Source organism: Anomalospiza imberbis, chromosome 26 (genome assembly GCF_031753505.1).
Source record: "Anomalospiza imberbis isolate Cuckoo-Finch-1a 21T00152 chromosome 26, ASM3175350v1, whole genome shotgun sequence".
Taxonomy (NCBI): domain Eukaryota; kingdom Metazoa; phylum Chordata; class Aves; order Passeriformes; family Viduidae; genus Anomalospiza; species Anomalospiza imberbis.
The window spans coordinates 640,398-661,619 of NC_089706.1; the positions used below are offsets into that span (position 1 = coordinate 640,398).

Below are 21,222 nucleotides of genomic sequence, written 5' to 3' on the forward strand. Positions count from 1 at the left end.
TGAGGAGCGGCGGCGCCGAGCTCGTCCCGGCCGGTGACCGCCGCTGCCGCCGGGCGCTGAGATGGCGGCGCGGCTCTCGCGAGAGCGCGCGGAGGCGGGCGCGGGGCGGGCGCTCTCGCGAGAGGCGGCGGCGGCGGGAGGCACGTGGGGGCGCCGCCGGCCCCGCCGCCGCCGCCGCCGCCGCCATGGAGGAGCCGCTGCCGCCGCCGCCGCCGCCCCGGGCGGCCCCGCCGCCCGCCCCGCCCGACGGCGCCGCGCCCGCGGCCTCGCTGGATGAGGAGCCCGCGGCCGAGGCCGCCGCCGAGTGGAACATCCCGCCCAGTGCGCCCGCCTGCATGGAGCGGCACCTGGAGCGCGCGCACTACCGCGCAGGTAGCGGCGCGGCGGCGCGGCGGGCCCGGGGCCCCGGGGCGCTCCCCGCGCGTCTGCCCGCGCCTCCCCTCGTGTCTCTCCCGCAGACGGGGCCCTGCTGCTGGGCGCCTCCGGGCTGAACGGGCGCTGCTGGACCGGCTCGCTGTGGGTGTTCGCCGAGCCCCGGCGCGCCCCCAGCGAGGGCTTCTGCACCGCCGGCGTGCAGACCGAGGCGGGGGTCGCCGACCTGTGCTGGCTGGCCGACAGGGGCATCCTGGTGGCCTCCGACTCCGGTAAGCGATGGGGATGCCCCGTCCTGCGCCGGGGTGTGCCTGTCCCCTGTCCCCTCTGCTGAGCTGGGTGTCCCCCCAGCCCCTCCTCGGGTGGGTGTCCCCGACACGGAGCTGGGTGTCCCCCCAGTCCCTCCCCAGGTGGGTGTCCCTGGCACTGAGCTGGGTGTCCCTGGCACTGAGCTGGGTGTCCCCCCAGTCCCTCCCCAGGTGGGTGTCCCTGGCACTGAGCTGGGTGTCCCTGGCACTGAGCTGGGTGTCCCCCCAGTCCCTCCCCAGGTGGGTGTCCCTGGCACTGAGCTGGGTGTCCCTGGCACTGAGCTGGGTGTCCCTGGCACTGAGCTGGGTGTCCCCCCAGTCCCTCCCCAGGTGGGTGTCCCTGGCACTGAGCTGGGTGTCCCCCCAGCCCCTCCCTGGCTGGGTGTCCCCGGCACGGAGCTGGGTGTCCCTGGCACTGTGCTGGGTGTCCCCCCAGTCCCTCCCCGGGTGGTTGTCCCTGGCACTGAGCTGGGTGTCCCTGGCACTGTGCTGGGTGTCCCCCCAGTCCCTCCCCAGGTGGGTGTCCCTGGCACTGAGCTGGGTGTCCCTGGCACTGTGCTGGGTGTCCCCCCAGTCCCTCCCCAGGTGGGTGTCCCTGGCACGGAGCTGGGTGTCCCCGGCACGGAGCTGGGTGTCCCCGGCACGGAGCTGGGTGTCCCCGGCACAGAGCTGGGTGTCCCTGGCACTGAGCTGGGTGTCCCCCTGCGTCCCCCAGGTGCAGTGGAGCTGTGGGAGCTGGAGGAGAACGAGAGCCTGATCGTGAACAAGTTCTGTAAATACGAGCACGATGACATCGTGACCTCGGTGTCTGTGCTGGCCGGCAGCAGCCAGGCGGTCAGCGGGGGCAGGGATTTCTGGTGAGTGTGCCCAGCCTGGCAGCCGTGTGCCCGGGCTGTGCTGGGCGCTCACGGCTCGCTCTTGTCCACAGCGTGAAGGTCTGGGACATCCCGGAGCAAACGGTGCTGCACTCCTACAGAGGTGAGTGCCAGCCCACCCCGTCCCTCCTTTTTATATCCCCCTGACATCCCACTTTGACCCTTTTCCCCTGAGCCCTTGTCTGGCTCCCTCGAGCTCAGGGCTGGCACAAGCCCTGTGGCCGTGCTTGGATGGGCAGCTCATCACTGTGGTAGGAGGCAGCTGGCTGCTGCTGAGCAGAAGTTATCCCGTGTCTGGGCATAACTGTGAAACCGCTGTGCCTCTGGAGGACCTTGGGAATATGTGGGAAAGTTGGATACCATCTTTAAGGCTCTTTATCCTTTTGTGCTTTTGGTAGCTCACTCCGATGCAGTGACATGTGTGGCTTCCTGTCCTGGTAAGGACACTGTGTTCCTGTCCTGTGCTGAGGTAAAGCTCACTCTATTGTCTAAATCTACCCCGTTTAAACGAGATTTAACTTCAGGCATTTACAGTTTAATGCACTTAGAAACTACCTCTTGTGCAACCTGCCTACCTGTGTTATTGCAGTGTTCCAGTCTGATAAATTTATAGTCAGTTTGCCAAGCTGATTCCTGCAGGTTTGTATCAAATTCTGGGAGCTCCTAGGTCTGTCCTGGGGATGACTGAAGGCTGCACTTGGTGACAGCATCGTTTTTACCCAGAGGAAAACACGGGGTCGTTTTGCCTGTGAGTCAGCAGTGAATCTGAATTTATGCCACAAAGAAATTGTAAAATTTTTCTCATTCCTTTTGGATTTATAGGACAACAGAACTTTACTCTGGGACACCAGATGCCCCAAACCAGCTACTCGAATTGGTATGTCTCTGTGTGTAGTCACTGTTTCTGCATGACTGTGTTGGAAGAAATAAATTATTTTATGCCTGACTTCTAACTCTAAATCTAGTGATGTGCCTGTAAAAAGTTAAGGAGGTCTAACGCTGTCACAGAAGTACAATAAGCTTAAAACACTTGTCTTGCTGCAGTAAGCAGTGCTCAGTGAGATAGATGAGGAATATCTTTGTGCTGCCTCCTTCCACACTCACCCCAATTTCTTCCCTCACAGTTTGCAGTGCCTGTAATTACCTCCCTACCTCAGTCATGTGGCATCCACAGAAAAGTGACATCTTTGTCTTGGGTAAGCATCTGCACTCTCACCAGGCAGATCAAGGTGGCTGTTTTCACAGGACAGATTTTCCAGTAACTTCAGTGCCCCTCTCTCCCAGGTGATGAAAGTGGAACAGTTGCACTGGTGGACACAAAGAATCCTGACTCTGCCCTCAGCGCTGCCGTGCACACCCGAGGCATCACAGGCTTTGCTTTCTCTGCACACAGGTACTGAATCATTCTGGCACAGAATGTGGCAATGCATCCCCTTAAAAGCCTTAGTTATTTTTGAGTAAAACCTATGAGAGTGCCACTTCTGGTCTTCTCATCAAGGAGATTGTAGCAGAGAATAGAATAAACCAAGCAACGTCTCACTTCTGACGTGTGAATGTCCACCACAAGAATTCTGCAGCTCCAGAGTAACTGACCCACACACTGTGGGGATTTTTCTAATTACAGTCATCTCTGATTAAAGAAGGATCACTTGTTTTCAGACTCTAATTGAGTATTCCCACTCAGTGTACTGGCACCCTGCCAAACACTGATGAAAACATTTTTGTAAGACTTTTGTGAGTTCATCCAGAACCTCAGTCTGGATCACTAAGAGTCCTGCTGTTCACAAGTTTATCCCGAAAAACTCTTGTATTTGGTTATTCTAACTGTGCTCTCATCTCTCTCTAGTTCACCCTTACTGGCTTCCATCAGTGAGGACTGTTCAGTTGCTGTTCTTGACTCAGACCTCTCAGAGGTGTAAGTACAGACAGAATACTCACTGCTGTTGTCTTCTTGTCTTCTCGAGTTAATTATTAGTACCCAGGATGGTTTGGGGTGGAAGGGACCTTAAAGATCATTCATCCCACCCCCTGCCACAGGCAGGACACCTTCCCCTATCCCAGGGTGCTCCAAGCTCCATCCAGCCTGGCCTTGGACACTTCAGGGCTGGGGCAGCCACAGCTCCTGTGGTCATCCTGGAGGTGAAAATGTTCCTAAATAGAGGAGCATCATCCTAACGACTCAGCAGTTAGGGATTGCACAAGCCCACATTCTCTCTAACGATGGCTAATGCTGGTGTTTTCCAGGTTCAGAAATCATTCTCATCGAGACTTTGTAAAAGGCTTGTCCTGGTCTCCTTCAGATGATGCCTTGCTCACTACAGTTGGATGGGATCATCAGGTTTTACATCACACTGTCCCCCTACCAGCTGGTGAAGCTTCTGGAATCAACTGTGTAAAAGAATAGTTTTATAAACTCGTGGTCCAAGTTCCTTGCTGGCATCACTTTGATTCTGCTGAAGTCGCAGGTGTGTGAGCTGGAGTGGGGTCTGTTGTCTGCCTCCAAGCTTGTGGCTAAGAAGGTTCCTGTAGTAATTTTGAATTAGGCATAAGTTAGTTACAAACCAAGCTTTGTCCTCTCCTCAGGAGTGGCTTCTCCTGTAATAAAAGACTTTGGTTTTACTCAGAAAAAAATTGACTTCAGGCACAGAGGAGACTTGGAGAGACAGGTAATTAGGTGTAATGAAAAAAGAAATAAAGTCAAAAAGACTTGATTCTTTCCTCAGTTCTCCAGACTACCCCCAGAATTCATAGAAGCTTTTGGGGGAGGTTAGCAGCATGCCTCTTGCTGGGTAGATGTGAGAGCCTCACCCTTGAGCAAAGTTCTTTGCTCTGTAAATCAGGTGGAATGAAAAGCCCCGTTGGGATTCAGGGCTGGAAGGGTTCTGGGTTGTCCTTAATGCAGCACGTGGCTGGTGGGGAGGATTGAGCCTCAGTACCAGTGTGGAGCCTCTGGTGAGCACTGGTCGTGCACTGGTGTAAAACAGCAGTTTGGTGCCAGGATGTGAAGTGAGGATCCCAGCTGGAGCCCTGCAGTTAAACACCTCTGGGACGGTGCTGGAATCCTGACGTGCCAGGGGCACTGGCAGGGGCTGGCAGCAGGAGGGAGCGGGTGCTGTGCCCTTTGACACCACGGTTCATCTCCTCTGTGCTGAAGGCAACTTAGTCAAGGATGAGACCTGTGCACAAAAGGTTTATGTGGGGGAAAAGCTGGACCAAGGACTTCAGTTGTCATTAGCTTGCTCCTGTACCAGACTCTGCTTAGTGATAACCCAGATCCCTGCACTTGTGACGAGTGACTTGTGCTGGCACTGAGGGACAGGACATTGTCCTGCCCCCAGACCAGGCTGCACAGAACCCATAGAGAACATCCATTTCTAACTCAGCTCTTTACCTGGAGAAAGTCACTGCTCTGCATGCATTGCTGCTGCTCTAGGTATGGCTTGGTCTGGCCTAGTATTTCCTAGACAGAATTAAGCAAGTCCTGACTGATGAAACAAAAATACAGTTGAAATGAATGTTACCCCTGGTTCTTCAGCATGATAGCAGCACCTAAATGTACTCGGCTTCCAGTTTTTATCTCTGCATACACATAGGTTTAGTTGTGCAAAGCCCACAATTAATTTTTAGGCAGACTAAGCTTTCCCAGGCTCTGTACTTTTCTCAAACTCTTTGTAAACCTCACTTGCTGGTTTTTAAATTCCCGTGTCATACAGGTGTTCACAGCAACTTCTGTTCTAGAGCAGTGTATGACAAGAAACGGTGAATGATGATAAAAACTGACACGTTTCCTCAGAAATACCCCTTGAACCACAAAGTCCCCTGCTGGGGACCTGTGATGCTGTACTGGAACAGGTCTTGGGCTGGTTCTGAAAAAGTTGTCTTGGGAGATGGTTTTCATTTGTAACTGGGTTTAAGTTCCACTGGGCCACTTCTGTAGCACCGAAGAGCCAGCTGAGATCATCCACACAGTTCAAGTTGTGATTTCAGTCCCTGATATTAAAACTGTTCTTAAATAAATGTTCACCGTATTCTTGTTCGATGCCAGGGTACTACAGTTCTTCAGCACTGCTGCAAGGCAGGCTCTGGCTCCTGCTGCTTTTCAGGAAGTTTTTTCTTTCCAGAACTCTGAACTTGGGCTTCCATTGTGCACAGCTAAAAATAAAAGTTCAAATGTCAGACATCAAACCATATTAGGTTCCTCATATTGCCACTCCTGAGCAAAACACAACAGTCCATGGCAAAAGACTCATGGTGGGTGCTGAAGCCTGTAGGGAGAGCAGGTCATCGGTGATCTATTAACGGTTTTACAATTAAAGACCAAACAACCCTCAATGCTTCAGCATCTGGCAGGTGTTCGTGGTGCCACAGGATGGCAGCAGCTGCCTTGGCAAGGGCAAGGCAGTACAGCTGCAGCTCTGCACGCTGCCTGAAGGAGGATCTGCTTTTGGGGTGTCTAGCGTTTGCACTTGGGGTTTTTCACTCTCAGGCACCGAGGAGCAGCAGTTCCGGAGTCGCTCCTGGGGTGCAGTCGGCTCAGAGTTGTAGCAGTGAAGTGACAGGGACACGCAGGCAGCGCAGCAGGAGCCACAATCCCAGTCAGCCCTTGCTGGCTCTGCAGCTGCCCCCAAGGACTGGAGGGAGTGCTGTGGGGTTTGTGCCTGGCAGCTGTCCCTGCACCACACCGTTCAGGTCTGGGGACACTTGGGTACAGCCACTGTGGCTCCAGTGAAAGCTTCAAGGTGCACATTGCCCCTTTCCCTCCCTCACACAGAGCCTGCTGCTGTAGCCAGAGCTGGATGAAGGAGATGAGAACGCAAATCAGTTTAATTCCGAGTGCAGAGGAGCAGCCACGCTGCAGACAAGCCTTGTCTGTTGCTGCTTGCATTGCTCCCACTGTGCTTGCAGTTCTGGGCACTGCATTCGAGTCGGGACTTGCAGCAGGTATGAGAGTTTCGTCCCTGATGAGCAGCTCCAGCCCAGGGACTATTTATAGAAGCAGCTTCTCTGCCAGCCTGCCCAACCAGCTGGGTGTGAGTGACAGAGCTCCTGGGGCTCTCTCTGGGCTCCTAAAAACACCGAAATGGCCACAGGCTTTGGATCAGCCGCTCAGGGAAACTGGACCAAGCCCTGGGTAAGCTGCGATTCAAACCCTTGCTGAGCTACCTTTTCCCATCTCAGGGACATACAAACTTCCAACTCCTCCAGCAGACAGACCATGTAAGCAACACTAAAAAAAGTCAGACCACACATGTAATAAAACATCCAGAAATGTTTAATGCAAGAAGGCTGGTGTTCAATGGCACTCATAAATAAGAGACTTTGTTCAATACTTTACAGCTAAAGCTTTGTTACACTCCCCAAGCAGGAACTTGTGAGGAAGAGGCAGCTGCAGGGGATAATTTCAGTTGTATCACAACCTGAATTACCACACTGCATCAGAGAGAGTGAAGTGAGAAAAATTCCACACTCAGGCTTCAGGATTGCTCTCAGCACTGGGCTGAGGCAGGGTGCTTTGCTCCCCTTAGTTTTGCTTCTTACTCTGTTGCTAAATTTCTGTAGTGAAAGAGCTGGGAGGAGCAGACCAGGAATGCAGGGACAGTTCACCTGACACAGTTACTGCCCCAGGAAGAGGGGCTCGTCCCCACCCCTGCAGCCCTCACTCCTGAGAGATCTAACTCTGTCCCCAAGTGCTTTGGCTGCCAACAGCTCTGACAGTGGTTCCTTTGTCACAATGGCCCCAGAATCAATGGTGGGTTGTTCCTGAAATACCAGAATTTGCTGAATGCATTCAAAAGAAGCAGGGATAGTCCAAAGTGTTTGAAGAATAGAAGAGCCCCACTGCTGAAAACCTGCATGCTAACCAGTCCTACAACTGGGAGGAGAGTCCAACCTGATTTAGTGGCAGCTCAGTCCCCTGTGCAGTCCCTGAATGGTGTTCTTGAATGAAGAGTGGCTATTTTATAAAGCTCAGTTATATTATCACACTTCTAATACTAAATTAAAACAGCTATGTCTGCTAGAAATGAGGCACTCTAAGTGTCTTAAGACCATATTTCACCTACAGGTGAATTGTGTGTCTGGGTGAAGTAGCAAATGTGACATTTAAAGCAGGTACCAACATTGGAGTGTCACATCTTTCTCTAAAAAGAAAAAAAAAAAAAAACCTGTGTTGGGGAGATTGCAATTTGGAAGAATTCTTGAGGTGGAACATTGCACACATACCCCCCTACCCTCCCACTTCTGGGCAAAGTCAGTATCAAAAGCTGAAATTGCCCACCCAGCCTTAAAATTGTTTCTGAGAGCTCATTTGCAAATATAGCTTATTATTAAAAAAAAAAATATCAGGAAGAAAAAAAAACAAAGTTGCAACATTATCAAAGAGACTTCTCTGTTTGCTTTCAAGTTAAACTGGTGAAACTTCATCCAATACCAAAACATGACCCTGAAGCTCCTCGAGGAGGAGCATGGATTTACTCCTACAGATGAGTAAGAATGCTGAAGATGCTCCTTGCATGGAGAAAATTCCATGTTTTGGGGCAGCTGGTATTCCACATGACACTTGGCACACTTAAATGTCCTTATAGTTACTCCATAGTCACTTTTCTCCATAAATATTTTTTTAAAACCAACACCCAGATATTAAAAGCCTATTATTTCAATACTGGCTGGGGTGAGCAATGGAAATCTTCTAAGTCACTGAGACTTGCTGGCATAAAAATGCCCTTTGAATTAGCTATTAGACTGATTATTGTATTTGCATTTTCATTTTATTCACAGCAAAGGGAAGTTCAGAATACTTTAAAGCTGCTGCAATATCTGAAAGGGCTGTTAAATTATTAGGTAAAGCTGGAAATAAGACAAAACATAGACTGTCAATGACATGACTCGAATATCAAGATAACTTTTGAGAATTCCAATGTGAAGGAAAATTTATCCCTGATTTTGAGCTGAATTGTAGAGCAAGATCTGCTTGCAGGCCACATCCAGGTGTGTGCCAGGCAGAGTAAGCTGGAGTGGAACCAGTGGTATTTATAGCATTGAAAATAGAAAGTGCTTTCCATAAAAACAGACTTGTGTCTCAAAGTGCTTTTAGTTTATCAGTGATAAGAAAAAATTCTCTACAAGTTTTTACAGTTATCTTACAGTGATTTTCAGCAGGTTTACCCAGGAGGCAGAGTCTCTGTTTCTAGTTTCAGGAAGTTGGCTATTCACAACTCAGGTCAGCTGTCCTGAGAGCCCACTGCTCGCTCTGGAGGCTGAAACCCTCTTGAAGGCTGCTCTCAGCTCCCACCCCTGCACAGGCTCCAGCGGGAAGCAGGGCCAGGTCTGCACGCGCAGCACCTGGAAAAGCTCTGCGGGAAAGAGCAGGAGCCAGCTCCCTTCGGGGTGTGCCTGCAGACACCCCACACACCACAGGATAAATACAGTCACACTGAAATTGAGCTTCTCGGTCCCCAAATCAGGCACATGGAAGCCAAGTCTCAGTGCAACAGTTAATAAGGACACTTTGGGGGTCACACGGGTGTGAAGTGGCAAGAGAGCCCTCGGGGAGAGCACCTGGGCGAGTCACTGGCACCCAGCAGCCCAAGGAAAAGGATTGCTCCGTGTCCTACATCTCCAAAGTGATTTACAGCCTTCCAGCCAGGCCTCACAGCCTCCTTCCTCGAGGAATAATTACCAACAGAAACATTTACAGCGACAAAAGGCACAGCAAAGCAAGGCCCCTGCTCCCGAAGCTGCTCCTGGAGAAGGCTCAGAGCCCGGCTTGGCAGGACAGGCACTGACTGCTCAGAGCTGGGTTTAAGGCAGAATTGATTTGCTCCAAACTCTTGAAGGACAGAAAGGGTCAGGATTCTAGGCATCCTAAACTCTCCTCCTATCCCACTGGCCTCACATTCTTATTTTAATCCCTGACATTTATCTACACACTGCTTTGCTTCCATTGTGCACATCTCTCACTTGGTTTCTCCCTGCTCCCAAACATGCTGGAGTTAAACCAATTAAAAACAAACTGAAATCAATCTTTCCAGAGGTGATGCTCTTTAAGGAGAGTTGAGGATGCTCTTTGGCTTTCCTAGACAGCCTATCAGGCTGCAGTTCTGAAAATAATCCAGGAGGGAAAATGGGAAAAATGGAAACCACGTTTGCTCACGTAACAAGGCAGCGGCCTGCCCTCCGCAGTAACTACTCTCCATGGCAGTCTTTTGAAAGAAGTCCAGTCTCAGGCTCATTCCCCACCTTCTCCATCAGCAGTTTCGAGCAAGTGCGCTTTCAGGCTGGGCTGGGACCGTCCCTGGTGCCCGTAGAGAAGGAAAGGACCAGGCCAGGCGCCTTCTCGCCCCTTCCCAGCCGGACGCCGGCGGGGCACCGCGAGGCCCGGCCTACCGGTGGCTCTGGTAGGCGTAGGAGATGGGCTGCCGGGCGCCCGGCCTGACCGTGAAGGTGTTGGAGGGTCCCCCGTAGTGCGAGGTGCCGTGGGCAGGCCTGGAGGAAGAACAGAGGGGCAGTCACCCAAAGCCAGCCCAGGCAAACCTTGGCGCTCAGTCAGCACCGCAGGGATGGATTTCATCGCTTCGTGTCTCCCCTCAGGGAGGCGGGGAGGGCAGGGACGTGGGCACCGGGGTCACAGCTGGCACCAGGGAGGAGCCATGAACGGTCACTGCCCTTGAGCAGGAGCCAGGAGCGAGCACGAGCCAAGGGGCAGCGCCTTCCCTGGAAATCCCGGTTCCAAGGGACGCCGAGGGCAGGGAGGGGTGGGCTCGGGGGGGCACGTACCTGCTGGCTGTCAGCACGCTGGCGGGCGAGAAGTCCCCGTTGTGCCCCTTGTACTTGGCCTCTGCCCCGGTGCCGCCGTACGCCGTGGGTTTCCCAGCAGCGTCCGTGGACGCCCGCCTGCCCTGGGCGCTCGAGGGGCCGTTCCTGTGGGGAGGGCCCAGGCGGCGAGACCCCTCCCCGGGCGTGGAGCTGAACCCCCCGGGGCCGTAGGAGGAGAGGGTGGAGGACAGCGTGCCCGAGGCCCGGGGGGCTGCGGCCGACCGGGGGTAGGAGCTGTCGGGCTCCGACATGTACAGGCGCTTCTTGATCAGCGGCCGTGGGTTGGGGCCGTGGCTGGGGAAACTCGTGGAGCTGCTGTAACCCGGGTTCTGGGGTGTGAAGTCGCCGTTCCTCCAGCTCTTCTCCGAGGGAGCTGCTGGCTCCTGGTTGCCCCCGTAGCTGCGGCTGTAGCCAGCCCACCTGAAATAGCGCGGCTCTCCCGAGCCCCGGCTGCTGTCAGGGACGCTGGGGCACTTGCGGTTCTCCTCCCGACTCGGGACGGGACCCTCGTCCACCTCGTTGCTGAATTCGGGGGGTGGGGGGATAATGCCGAAGTCCAGCGCCGTGTCCCCGTTCTCCTCCTCCCTGGTGGCTCCGTGGCGGGCCGGGCCGGGCTGGCTCGGTTGCCCCGAGTCCAGCAGGCCGCGGAGCAGGCTGGAGGCAGCGGCTCGCCGGGGCCCGGGGGGCTGTGCCTCGCCGGCCGCCCGCGCATCCCGGCCCTGCTCCGAGGAGCTGGAGAAGGATGGGGGTTTGCTCCCCGCTGGACTGGCCGCAGACGGCCGAGGAACCACGGTGAAGGAGTAGGGCTTGGACTCGTGGCGGAAGAAGCTGCTGGAGGTGGTGTCCGACGAGGCACTGCTGAGTCTTAGCGGTGGCTTCGCCCTGAGCGCGGCCGCCCCGTCCCCGCCCTGGCGGCCCCGCTGGGCACGCTGCCGGGCCGCCAGCAGCAGGGCCATGGGCGAGCCCCGCTCCACGCGCTCCCCCGTCACCGGGTGGATCAGCACCTCCTCCTGCCCCGCTCCCGAGGTGTCCGGAGGGCTCCTGCCCGAGCTCCCGGGGCAGGGGGGCTCAGCTGAGCCCGGGGTACAGGGCGGCTCGGCCGAGCTGGCCCCAGCCTGGTGCACTTTGTACTGGAAGACGGCCGAGCTGGGCTGTGGTGCCGGGCTCTGTGCAGGGGACACAGGGGCTGAGGAGGGGCTGGGAGCTGGGGGCTCCTCTGCCGGTCCCTGGGGTGGGTCTGGGGGACTCACACTGCTGTTGAGGGACCCAGGAACAGGGCTGATGTCCTCTGTGACCTTGGCAGCAGCAGGAGCAGGATGCTCCTCGTGATTTGTCTCATCCTTCTCCACAGCAGCCGCCGGGGCTGGGAGCAGGCTGGGGACTGGTTTTAGCACCACTGATTCCCTCATGTCAGGAGGGCTCTTCTTCAGATCAGGGGGGCTCTTCCTCACCTGTGGGGTGCTGATGCCATTCTCCACACCCTGCTTCTGACTGCTGAGCCCTGGGGCAGGTTTCCCCTCTTTCTTCAGGGACAGCACAGCCTCCAGCTCGTTCCTGATCGTCATCACACTGCGGGGCTGTGTGTCAGGGCTGCTCTCCGGGGCGGTGACTGCAGTGCTGGGAGAGCCCCCACTGCTGCTGGGGGGGCTGCTGGGCACCTCTTTCTTCTCACTCTCCTCTCCCTTGGATAATCCCGTGTCCTTCCTGGCGAGCTGGGGCTCGCTGAGCCCCGGCTCACGGCTGCCAGCACGGCTGGGACCGCTGTCCATGGGCTGTGGAGCAGCCGGCTTCTCCAGCGGCCTCTCCTCCCGGCGCGGGGAGCGCAGCAGGGCCGAGAGCTCGTCCCGCAGCTTGTTCAGGTTGTTGGCATCCTTCCAGTCATCCTCACAGGTCGGGTAGTCCGGAGGAGGGAGATCCAGGTCGTTGGCAGTGAGAGGTTCAGATTTTGGAGGGGAGTCTCTCCCAGCTGTTTTCAGCTGGGGAATCTTCTCCCCGTCGGAGCCCAGCAGAGGGGACCGGCATCCAGCAGGATTCGCCCCTTGGCTGAGCCCCGGCTTGGGGCTCAGTGGAGGGGGCACAGCCGGCTTCCCAATGCCCTGTCTGAGCCCAGAGCTCCTCTGCTCGGCTTCTCCCAGCCGCGTCTTGCCTGCGGGTCTGATGGTGAAGCAGGGTGGCAGGGCTGGCCGGGCATGAGGCTGCCTGGGGATGGGCTCCCGCTGGCCACGCTGGCCCTCCTGCACTGGGATGGACGAGGAGCGCGCCGGGGCCGGTGGCGGCACCTTGAACGACCTGGGGAAGGTGAGGTGCGGCTCGGGCTTGGGCTGCAGGCTCTCCTTGGGGCTGGGGGCCGTGGGCGCCCCGGCCTCGGCAGGGCAGAGCGGCCCCTCGGCCTCCGCCTGCCTCGTGTTCAGCACCGTCTCGGATTTCCACTTGGACAAGCTGGGGCCGAAGGGCGCGGGGTCCCGGGCGCCCGGCGGGGCCGGCGGGATGAAGTCTGGAGGAGCCGGAGTGCTGGGGGACGACAGGGCAGAGGCGGGAGGCGGTGGGGCTGCCATGGCAGGAGGTGGTGGCACCATCTCGGGTGGCAGTGGTGGCGGCGGCGGCAGCATTTCGGGGGGTGGAGGGACCGGCGAGGCTGGAGCGGGTGACACAGGTGCTGGAGGGGGTGACACGGGCGCTGGAGGGGGTGGTGGGGGTACCGATGGCGGTGGGGGGATGTCTTCATCCAGGTCATCCCCATCGAGGGCCTGCGGGCGCAGGTCCCCCACCGAGCTGTACATCCGATAATTGCCATTGAGCTGGGAGCCAGAGCCTGCAAGAGCAGCGAGAGCACAGCCCTGTGAGCACCTCTCCATCAGTGCTGAGCCAGCCTGGCCTGTGCCGGTGGCCTGCCCAGCGAGCCAGCCCCTTGCCAGGCTTGTCTAAAACTTCCAGACTGTAACAGCCACTCTGCCTCACCCCTTAGGAATTAATTAATTTTCAATGACTTCAAAAAATAATTAATAGCAGACTCTATTTTAGCATGAAAATATATGAGCAGACTGTCTGCTCCAGAGCTGGGTACACACACACTTCCTGCCCCGAGGGCTCGGTGAGCACTCTGTGCTGGCCAGGACTGCACAGAGAACATCCCTTACCAAGAGCTGCCTTTTCCACAAAGTCTTCTGGCACCGACGGCGTTGGCACAGCCACCCCATGGGATTCTTGGGCGTTCTGCAGGAGTTGAGAAAACAGAGCTGTCAGTCTTACAGCCAGGATCAGAGCAAAGGGCTGACAAGCAGCTGGTAATTTGTCCACACAAGCCCTGATGGGATCCAGGGCAGTGTTGGTGATATGGAGGTCCCTGTGGAAGCTGCTGCTGACAGGGTTTGAGGGGATGAGTGAAGTGATCAAGGCTGCACAGGCCATGGACACAATTCCCAGTGGTCAGGCGAGGGCTGGAGAGGAATTGAGCTATTTCACACCCCTCTGGGGCTGGTGAGGAATTCAGGTATTTCACACCCCCCAGCAGCCAGCTCCTCACTGTCGTCGGTGTGCCAGCGTCCCGAGCAGCTCCCCCGGGATCGGTGGCTACTCTGGTGGGTACTTCTCTGCAGCAAGCACTGCCACAGTCACGTACACACAGACAGACCTCCAGCCTTCGGGGAAACTGGCACCAGCATACCTACCTGAGCACTCTGGGGAAAACTGCTCCTTGTGTGGTTTGTGTTTCGCTCGCAATTATTCCCTCCACGTTCATGCTGAGAACTCGGCAGTGCCTTCAGCTGGTACAGGACCAGCAATTTGGCAGCCTACACATCTGGGAGGACGCCCGAAGCGAGGGCACTGCGGGTGATTGCAGCCACCCAGTGAGACATTCGGGCAGGCTGACTCACCTGGAGCGCTGATGGGGCTCTGCCAGCAGCAGAAGCCTCTCCTGTCCCTGAGTCACAGCCCGGGTAGCTCCGAGGGGCTGGGGTGGCTCGGGTCACCCCTGGGCACCGGTGTGCAGGGCACAGCTGCTGCTGAGCCGGGCACAGCCGGGGTGAGCAGCCCGGCCGGGAGGGTGTCAGAGAGATACAAAGCTCCGAGGGAGCATCCAGCGAGGGACAGGACACCAGTGCTCAGGGACACACTGTGCCATTGCCAGGCTCTACATCCACCCTGCTGCATTCCTACTCACCCCAGGCAGCTGTTTGCGCTGCTAACAGCTCTTGACAAAGGAAATGTTATCCTGCCACCAGCCTGCGCCTCTCCCCAGCCATTTCCTGCACACAAAAGCCTGGATAATGATTGAGCCCCTGCCCTTTGCCTTTCTCTGCCGTTATCACCATTTTTACATCAGATTGCTACGGGATTCCAAAGTCTCCTGGATCAAAGGTCAGTTGGATTTGTCCATCAGCCCCATCCAGGCTCAGACAGCGCAGCAGTTACACTGCCCTGGCTGGGGAGCTCGGGAGCTGCTGGGGCAGAGCTGATTCAGCAGCAGCACCTGGGCTCCAGTGGAAGAGCTCTGGAATGCCCCAGCTTTGGCCAAAATAATAGGAAAATGCACATATGTCACTTGCTACGTGCATCACCCTGCAGATGACCAAAGATCCCCTATAACCACAAGGGAATGAGCCAGTTACAGGTGACCCAGGAGTGAGGGAATTCGTATCCCTGGGACTGCACAAAGGAGCAGAAAACTCCGTGCTGATGGAGAAGCCAAGGGCTGTAAAGGCACGAGAGCAGATCCTGAACTTCATCTGAGAGCCAGAGGGAAGACAAAGGCCAAGAGAGGCACTTCAAGAGCTGATAGTTAAATTGTCCAGAGCAATGAGCTACCAAAATCACAAAGAACAAAGCCTGGCAGTTCCCATTTGCCATGGAAATCCATTGCTGCAGGTTTGAGAGCACCCCCAGGGTAGCTGCTCGAGGGTAGCTGCTGGTTTGCAGGGAAACAGAGATGTTTGAGCTCTGCAGCATATGCATCACCTCTTTGGAGGAGTGCAAAGGGACTGGCAGTCAGAAGAGAGCAGTGCAAACCTGGAGGACACAGCCTGCACTTCATAAAGGAGCAGTAATTTTGGACGTGTCATTTGAAACTGGGCAAGCCTGTTCATCACCAAAACCTTCTGTGGCAGTTGCTAATGCTCAGCATCTCTTAAAAACCACCCATCCCTGCGTCATGAGCTGGCTTCTAAAATGGAAAGCATCCCCAGCACGCTGCCAGTCTGCAGAGATGGTTGGGAAGATTGTTCCCGGTGTTTGCTTGGGGTGTGGCCAGCCCAGAAAAGCTCCAGCTGATTCAGGGCAGGCTCTGGGTGCTGTGCCAGGAACCTGCATTTCCAGTTTGTGGTACCTGAATCAGATTTGTGCCTGCTGAGGATCCCGAGGGGGGAAGCTTTCACTGTAACCACCAGGAATCACTTTTCATCCCTGGAACAGAGTCAGACATCCAGGGAAGGAAGCCTGCCTGTCCCCATGGTCCCCAGCTCCCTGGGCTCTCAGGAGCCCACACATTCAATGACCAAGGTTTGAGGCTGCTCGTTACAAAAGCCACCCCAAAATACAACTGCTGAGCACCCTGGGGTCTCAGAGAGGCCAGGAATGTCTCTGAATATGAAGAGCTGCCCCCAAACCCCTTGTTTTTGAGCTAGGGCAGTGTGGTGGTTTGCTGAAGGAATTCATTCCCCGGGATGCCTGCAGTGCTGGGGCAGCCAGGTGGGCAGGGGGAGTGGGGGGACCCCTGTCCCGCAGTCCCTGTGGGACAGCCCAGGGCTGGGGGGAGGAAGCTGCCCCGTGGGGGAAGAGCTGCCAGGTGCAGAGGCCCAGGAGCTGCGGGGCAGGGCGTGTGCATCCTCCTGACTCACCGGGAGCTGCTCAGTGGGTGGGGGGAAAGGGTTAAGGCAGGAGCTGCAGAACAGCCCCGTGCAGGTGTGTACCTGGTGCAGGTATGTACGTGGCAGCAGAAGAGTCCGTGCCAGACCAAATCATGATCAAACCTCACCAAAACCCTGCAAACATCCAACACACACTGATCCTTCAAAACGCTGCCTTTTCCTACTAATTCCTTCAGTTAAAGCTGTTACTGTGGAGGAGAAGCCCAGGTTTGTGAGGGACCCTCAGAAGGGAAGAAGAGCCCCAGGGCCAGCTGTGCCTCTGTGGGCAGCAGCAGCACCAGGGCTTGGGTGACAGCCCTGAGGATTTGTCCCGGGGGCATTCCTGCTGTAAACCCCTCTACCGCTCACACTCCATTAGCAGAGATCTCCTCCTTGTCCAGACCTAAGAATTTAGGATTTTACTGTCTTCACTGACCTGCGGATATCAATTTAGCTTCTGACACCTCCAGAGCCTCCCTGAGCACCCTGCTCTAGTGCAAGGGGTGGAACGAGATGAGCTTTAAGGTCCCCTCCAACCCAGACCCGGGATTCTGTGAGTGCTGTGCCCCTCTGTGCTCTTTGGGGGATAAGAGCTCTGGGAAGTGCTGCCCGGGGTTCCTAAAGCCAGCCACAAGCAAGCGTGGCTTCTGGAGCTACAGCCGCCCCCAGGCCCTCTGCTCTGGCTGTTTTGGCCCTGCTGCTGCTGCAGCACTGGTAGCTCTGCAGGGAATGGTTTTTCATGCAGAGATTGAAAAGAATCCTCCCCTGCACAGGCACAGCATCACCTCAGTCCTCTGCTGCAGCAGGACTCGTTCAGCACTGCTGGCTCCAGCAACACGCCTGATCCTGGGACAGATCCTGCCAGCGCCAGGGAGATAAACTGCAGTGCAAGCCTCATCTAACATCTCCGTGCTCAGCAATTACTTTTTAATTGAAAATGCAAGTCTGACAGTGCTCACGCCTCTCCCCAGTGCCTCGGCCGTGCCCCAGACCAGCCTGAACTCAGATCACCTCCTAATCCCTCGTAGCCAGCCTCGTTACAGAGTGGTTCTGCTTTCCACTTCTGCTCTCCCTCGGGTGGGGGCTGAGAGCAGCAGCTGGTTCTGGGCACCAGTCCCAGCCCAGCAGTGACCCGGGCACTCACCAGGGGCAGGAACGTCAGCAGCGGCCGGACCCTCGGACGGGGCTTGAGCGTGGCTGTGCCAGAGTCTGTCACTGTCCCGAAGCGATTGTCACCGTAATAGACCTCGATCACGTCACCTGCGGGGAGAGCAGACTGTCAGCAGCAGCACTGAGCCTGGGCACTGCTGAAAACAGCACGGACACCCTGGGAGTTCAAAGAGAGCTGTGCAGAATCTGCTGCAGCAGCTCCCAGGAGTGGGCAAAGCCCATCAGACCCTGAGGAAAACCTGGGTGGCTTGGAGGTGAGTGGAAGACAGGAGAGAAAGGTCCCCTTGTACGCAGGACAGGCACTCCCAGCCCTGTCACACACCTGCAGAGCACAGAGAGCCTTCCCTGAGATCCGCAGGATGAACTGAGGCAGCTCAGGAGGAACAGGAGGCAATCCTGGCTGCTCTGAGCAGCTGGAATTGAGGAGGAGGCAGCAGCAGAGCTGAGCAGGAGGAGGGACAGCTCCTGCCCTTCCTGCCCCGCCGAGCACTCTGTGGGCACAGCGCTGGCATCCAAGCCAGAGGGAATTCCAGGTGCTTCACAGCACTTCCACACTCCAGCCTGCTTTAGGTGACTTCCCACAGGATACTGCCGTGGACAGGGGGAGACAGCAGGGCAGGAAGTCACAGGGCCCTGCTGTGGCAAGCAGGAGGAGCCATCAGGAATTCCTGGTTCCCAGCCTTGTGCTTTCACCTTGAACCACACCTCTTGGGCCGGTTTATTTCTGACAGTGAATAAAGCTCATAAAATTAATTTAATTACGCTCTTTGTGTCTGATTAGCAGCATGAATTAACAAGCAGAAATACTGAAGCACGTAAACCCCACCTTGGCTGGAAGGAGATACACAAATAACTCGTAGCCAAGGAGACCGACATTAAAGAAAATCTGAGGGTTTGAGGAAGGAGGGGGAAGCAACAAAATGGCTGTGATTGAAGGGAAAGCTGCAGGAGTGCTCCCAACAACAGACTTTGATAGTGAGGATGGGGGCAGAAGAAGAAGAATGGGCAGAAATCAGGAGGAAGCTCCAAGGGAAGCTTTACACCAAGTCTAGTGAAAAAGGAGGAGGGCAAATGCCTCTGTGTGCATCCCACAGAAGGAAAGCACTTGCATGAACACCTGGAATGGAGAACCTGACCACACCAGGGGCTGGGCATGAGGCAGCACAGCCTCTGCTGAGGGACTGGAGGCAGATGAATTCCACACAACCTTCAAACACACCACAGAGCCCAGAAGCACGTCAGCCTCTCCCTTCTCCCACTCACCACCCCCAGGTTACCCCGGGACACCCCCAGGAGTATCTGCCCTGCTATCACTGCCCTTCTAGGCAGCCACAGCTTCCCCTCCCTCACACCAAGCTTCTCCCACTACAAGTGATTCTTTACACAGAGGACATTTTCTCCAGCTTTCAAATCACCAATCAACTGTGCTTCAGCCAGCCTGGTCCTACCGAGACTTTACCACTTCCCTGCCAGGGAGGGGCCCAAAAGCACTCAGGAGGAGCTGCTGGAGTCCCAGGGAGGATAGAGGTGCCAGCAAATTGCCTGGAAGTGTTCAAGGCCAGGCTGGATGGGGCTTGGAGCAGCCTGACCTAGTGGAAGGTGTCCCTGCCCATGACAGGGAGTGGAATGAGAGGAGTTTTAAGGTCCCTTTCCACCCAAACCACTCTGTGATTCTGTGATGATTAATTTTGTGAGTAAGGAACTGGAATTAAGGCCAAGGCAACAGGAGAGTTTGGACTCAGACAGCCTGAGCAGCGACAGAGTAGTTCTGAGACTTGAAATGATGAGTTTCGTATTTAACAAGTCACTAGGTAAACCCAGTGAGAAACTGGATTAAAGATCACAAGGACTTTGATCCTAGATTACTAAGCATCGCTACCCTGAACGCTTTAATTAAAGGAAAATGAAGTGCTTGTAGTTGTGTTTTCTTTGCTAGATAAACAGGACTTGCCTGCTGGGAGCCCATCGCCAGCAAGACCTGAGCTCTGCCAGCCTCCTTTCCTGGAAGGAGGGATCAGGAAATGCACCCTTGGAAGCTGTGGGAAGCAGCTGGCTCAAAGCACTGGCCTTGCTTCGGCCACTTTCTGACATTCAGCCTGTCCTGGAGACATTTGTGTTTGCTCAGCCATGGGAAATTAAATAAGCAATTTGCCACGCATGTAATGGAACTTCTTCCTCCCCGGGGGTTGCATCACCTGGAGGAGGTGCAGCAGGTTTGAGCCGGGGTATCCGCAGCTTCCAGGAGGAGGAGGAGGCATCAGTCACTATATTCAGGAATCTCTGAGTCAGGGACATGCAAACCTACACCCATTGCACATTGCCCAACTCGTGTTTACTTTGTATGAGAAACGAAGGTGGGGATCAGCAGGAGCAGGGGACTCCTCCAGGCACGGAGCCCCGCAGGAAACGTCCCAGAAACAGGGCCAGGGCTGGGGCTGTGCGGGCAGGACTGCTGTGTGCGGCCCAGGTACAGCACAGCTGGCCCTTGGGCTGCTGGCCCCCCTCGGGCTGCTGCCCCCTCCTCACCCCGCTGCCATCGCGGCCCCTCAGCCGCGGTGTCCCACTGTCACACTGTCACTGCACCCTCACCAAGCCGGGAGGATGCTAAGGAGCGATTCACCAGCTGTTCCTTCGGCTCAGGTCTCAGGATTCCCGGCTCTTCCTCTGCAGTCTGACCCACACCTGAGCAGAAAGCTTTTGTACTGCTACTGCAGAACCGCAGCCACGGAAATCAGGCTCCTAATAAGCAGACACAGCAACTTCTTTTCTTTTTTCTAATCCAAACCACATCAGAGAGAAGCTTGAATCCTCCTCAGATTTACGACAGTTAGAAATCAGCAATTTTCCTTCTGGGTTGCAGAGTTGCATGAAACTCCCTGTCACATTTTCATTTTATCTTGGTTTCAGCAGATTGGCCTTTGGGGTGTAACCACCTCGCAGTTGCTTTCACAGACAATACTTCACCCTGCACAGCTCAGCAGGCAGCACTTCCATTTTTTTTTTTTTTTACTCTTGGAAGAGTTTGTTGGGCTCTTACAGCCACCAAACTTCATCCACAAACTGCTATCTTCTATCTACCTGGCTCCATTACTATTAATTTGGCTCCCTCCTACATGAGCCTGCAGGGCACCGTATTGCAATTAAAACCACAAAGAAACACAAATAAATCCCGAGGAATATGCAACCCTAGCTCCCTCCTCGCTCACAGCCCTGCGAGAAACAGGTTTATGAGTAAATAACTCCAACCTGGGAAGGCGCAGATCAAACATGGCGTGGGAAAGCGCGACGAGAAGCAATAAAACCAATTTTCAGCCACTCATCAGCCTCTTTGAGCCGAGTTTAACTGGCCGGGAGCGGCGGCCGCGCAGCCGAGGTGCGGAGCCTCGGCGCCCGCTCGGGGCCCGCTTTGGGACCGCGCTGCCGCATCCCGGTGCCACCGAGCGCTCCCGGAGCTTCCCCGCCGGGCAGCAGCGGCGCCCCCGACCCCACCGCGCCCTTCTCCCCCCGGGACCGCCCCGTCCGAGCCCGCTCGGCTCTGGGGACACTGACCGGTGCCACCCGCGCTGTCCGAGGTCACCTCCTGCGTGAAGATCCAGGGCGGGTTGGTGGCGAACAGGGAGGCGGCGGAGGGGCTGGAGTGGCGCTTGCCGAAGAGGCGGCTGAAGGTGCCCTGCACCGAGTGCGGCTGGTGCTTCTTCATCCTGGCCGAGCCGGGCGCTGCCGCCGCGCTCCGGGCCGGGCATCCCGCGGCACCGGCGGGGACGGGGCCGAGCGGCTCCGGAGGGGCGGGGACGGCCCCACCCCCGGGCCCGCCCTCCGCCAGGTGCCCCCGCTCCGGGA

General features: G+C 56.2%; 2 protein-coding genes across 2 annotated transcripts; one reads left to right on the forward strand and one right to left on the reverse strand.

Annotated features, from left to right (window-relative positions):
• Nucleotides 1-168: 168 nt before the first annotated feature.
• On the forward strand, nucleotides 169-5,572 carry WDR77 (WD repeat domain 77). Its single transcript, XM_068173428.1, has 10 exons — nucleotides 169-372; nucleotides 459-644; nucleotides 1,396-1,537; nucleotides 1,609-1,658; nucleotides 1,954-2,024; nucleotides 2,378-2,432; nucleotides 2,680-2,751; nucleotides 2,840-2,948; nucleotides 3,402-3,470; nucleotides 3,800-5,572. The coding sequence occupies exons 1-10, from the start codon at nucleotides 186-188 to the stop codon at nucleotides 3,957-3,959; spliced, it is 1,101 nt and encodes a 366-aa protein (XP_068029529.1). The 5' UTR covers nucleotides 169-185; the 3' UTR covers nucleotides 3,960-5,572.
• A 4,357-nt stretch (nucleotides 5,573-9,929) lies between these two features.
• On the reverse strand, nucleotides 9,930-21,222 carry C26H6orf132 (chromosome 26 C6orf132 homolog). Its single transcript, XM_068173414.1, has 5 exons — nucleotides 20,932-21,222; nucleotides 17,357-17,472; nucleotides 13,507-13,582; nucleotides 10,331-13,181; nucleotides 9,930-10,039 (listed from the first exon to the last, which is right to left on the reverse strand). The coding sequence occupies exons 1-5, from the start codon at nucleotides 21,080-21,082 to the stop codon at nucleotides 9,937-9,939; spliced, it is 3,297 nt and encodes a 1,098-aa protein (XP_068029515.1). The 5' UTR covers nucleotides 21,083-21,222; the 3' UTR covers nucleotides 9,930-9,936.

Coding starts and splice junctions, on each gene's coding strand:
- WDR77 (XM_068173428.1), top strand. CDS start 186: ATGGAGGAGCCGCTGCCGCCGCCGCCGCCGCCCCGGGCGGCCCCGCCG. Junction 2,752..2,839: donor AAGTGACATCTTTGTCTTGG/GTAAGCATCTGC, acceptor CCTCTCTCCCAG/GTGATGAAAGTGGAACAGTT. Junction 2,949..3,401: donor TTTGCTTTCTCTGCACACAG/GTACTGAATCAT, acceptor ATCTCTCTCTAG/TTCACCCTTACTGGCTTCCA.
- C26H6orf132 (XM_068173414.1), bottom strand. CDS start 21,082: ATGAAGAAGCACCAGCCGCACTCGGTGCAGGGCACCTTCAGCCGCCTC. Junction 17,473..20,931: donor GGACAGCGCGGGTGGCACCG/GTCAGTGTCCCC, acceptor CTCTCCCCGCAG/GTGACGTGATCGAGGTCTAT. Junction 13,182..13,506: donor TGTGGAAAAGGCAGCTCTTG/GTAAGGGATGTT, acceptor CTGCTCTTGCAG/GCTCTGGCTCCCAGCTCAAT.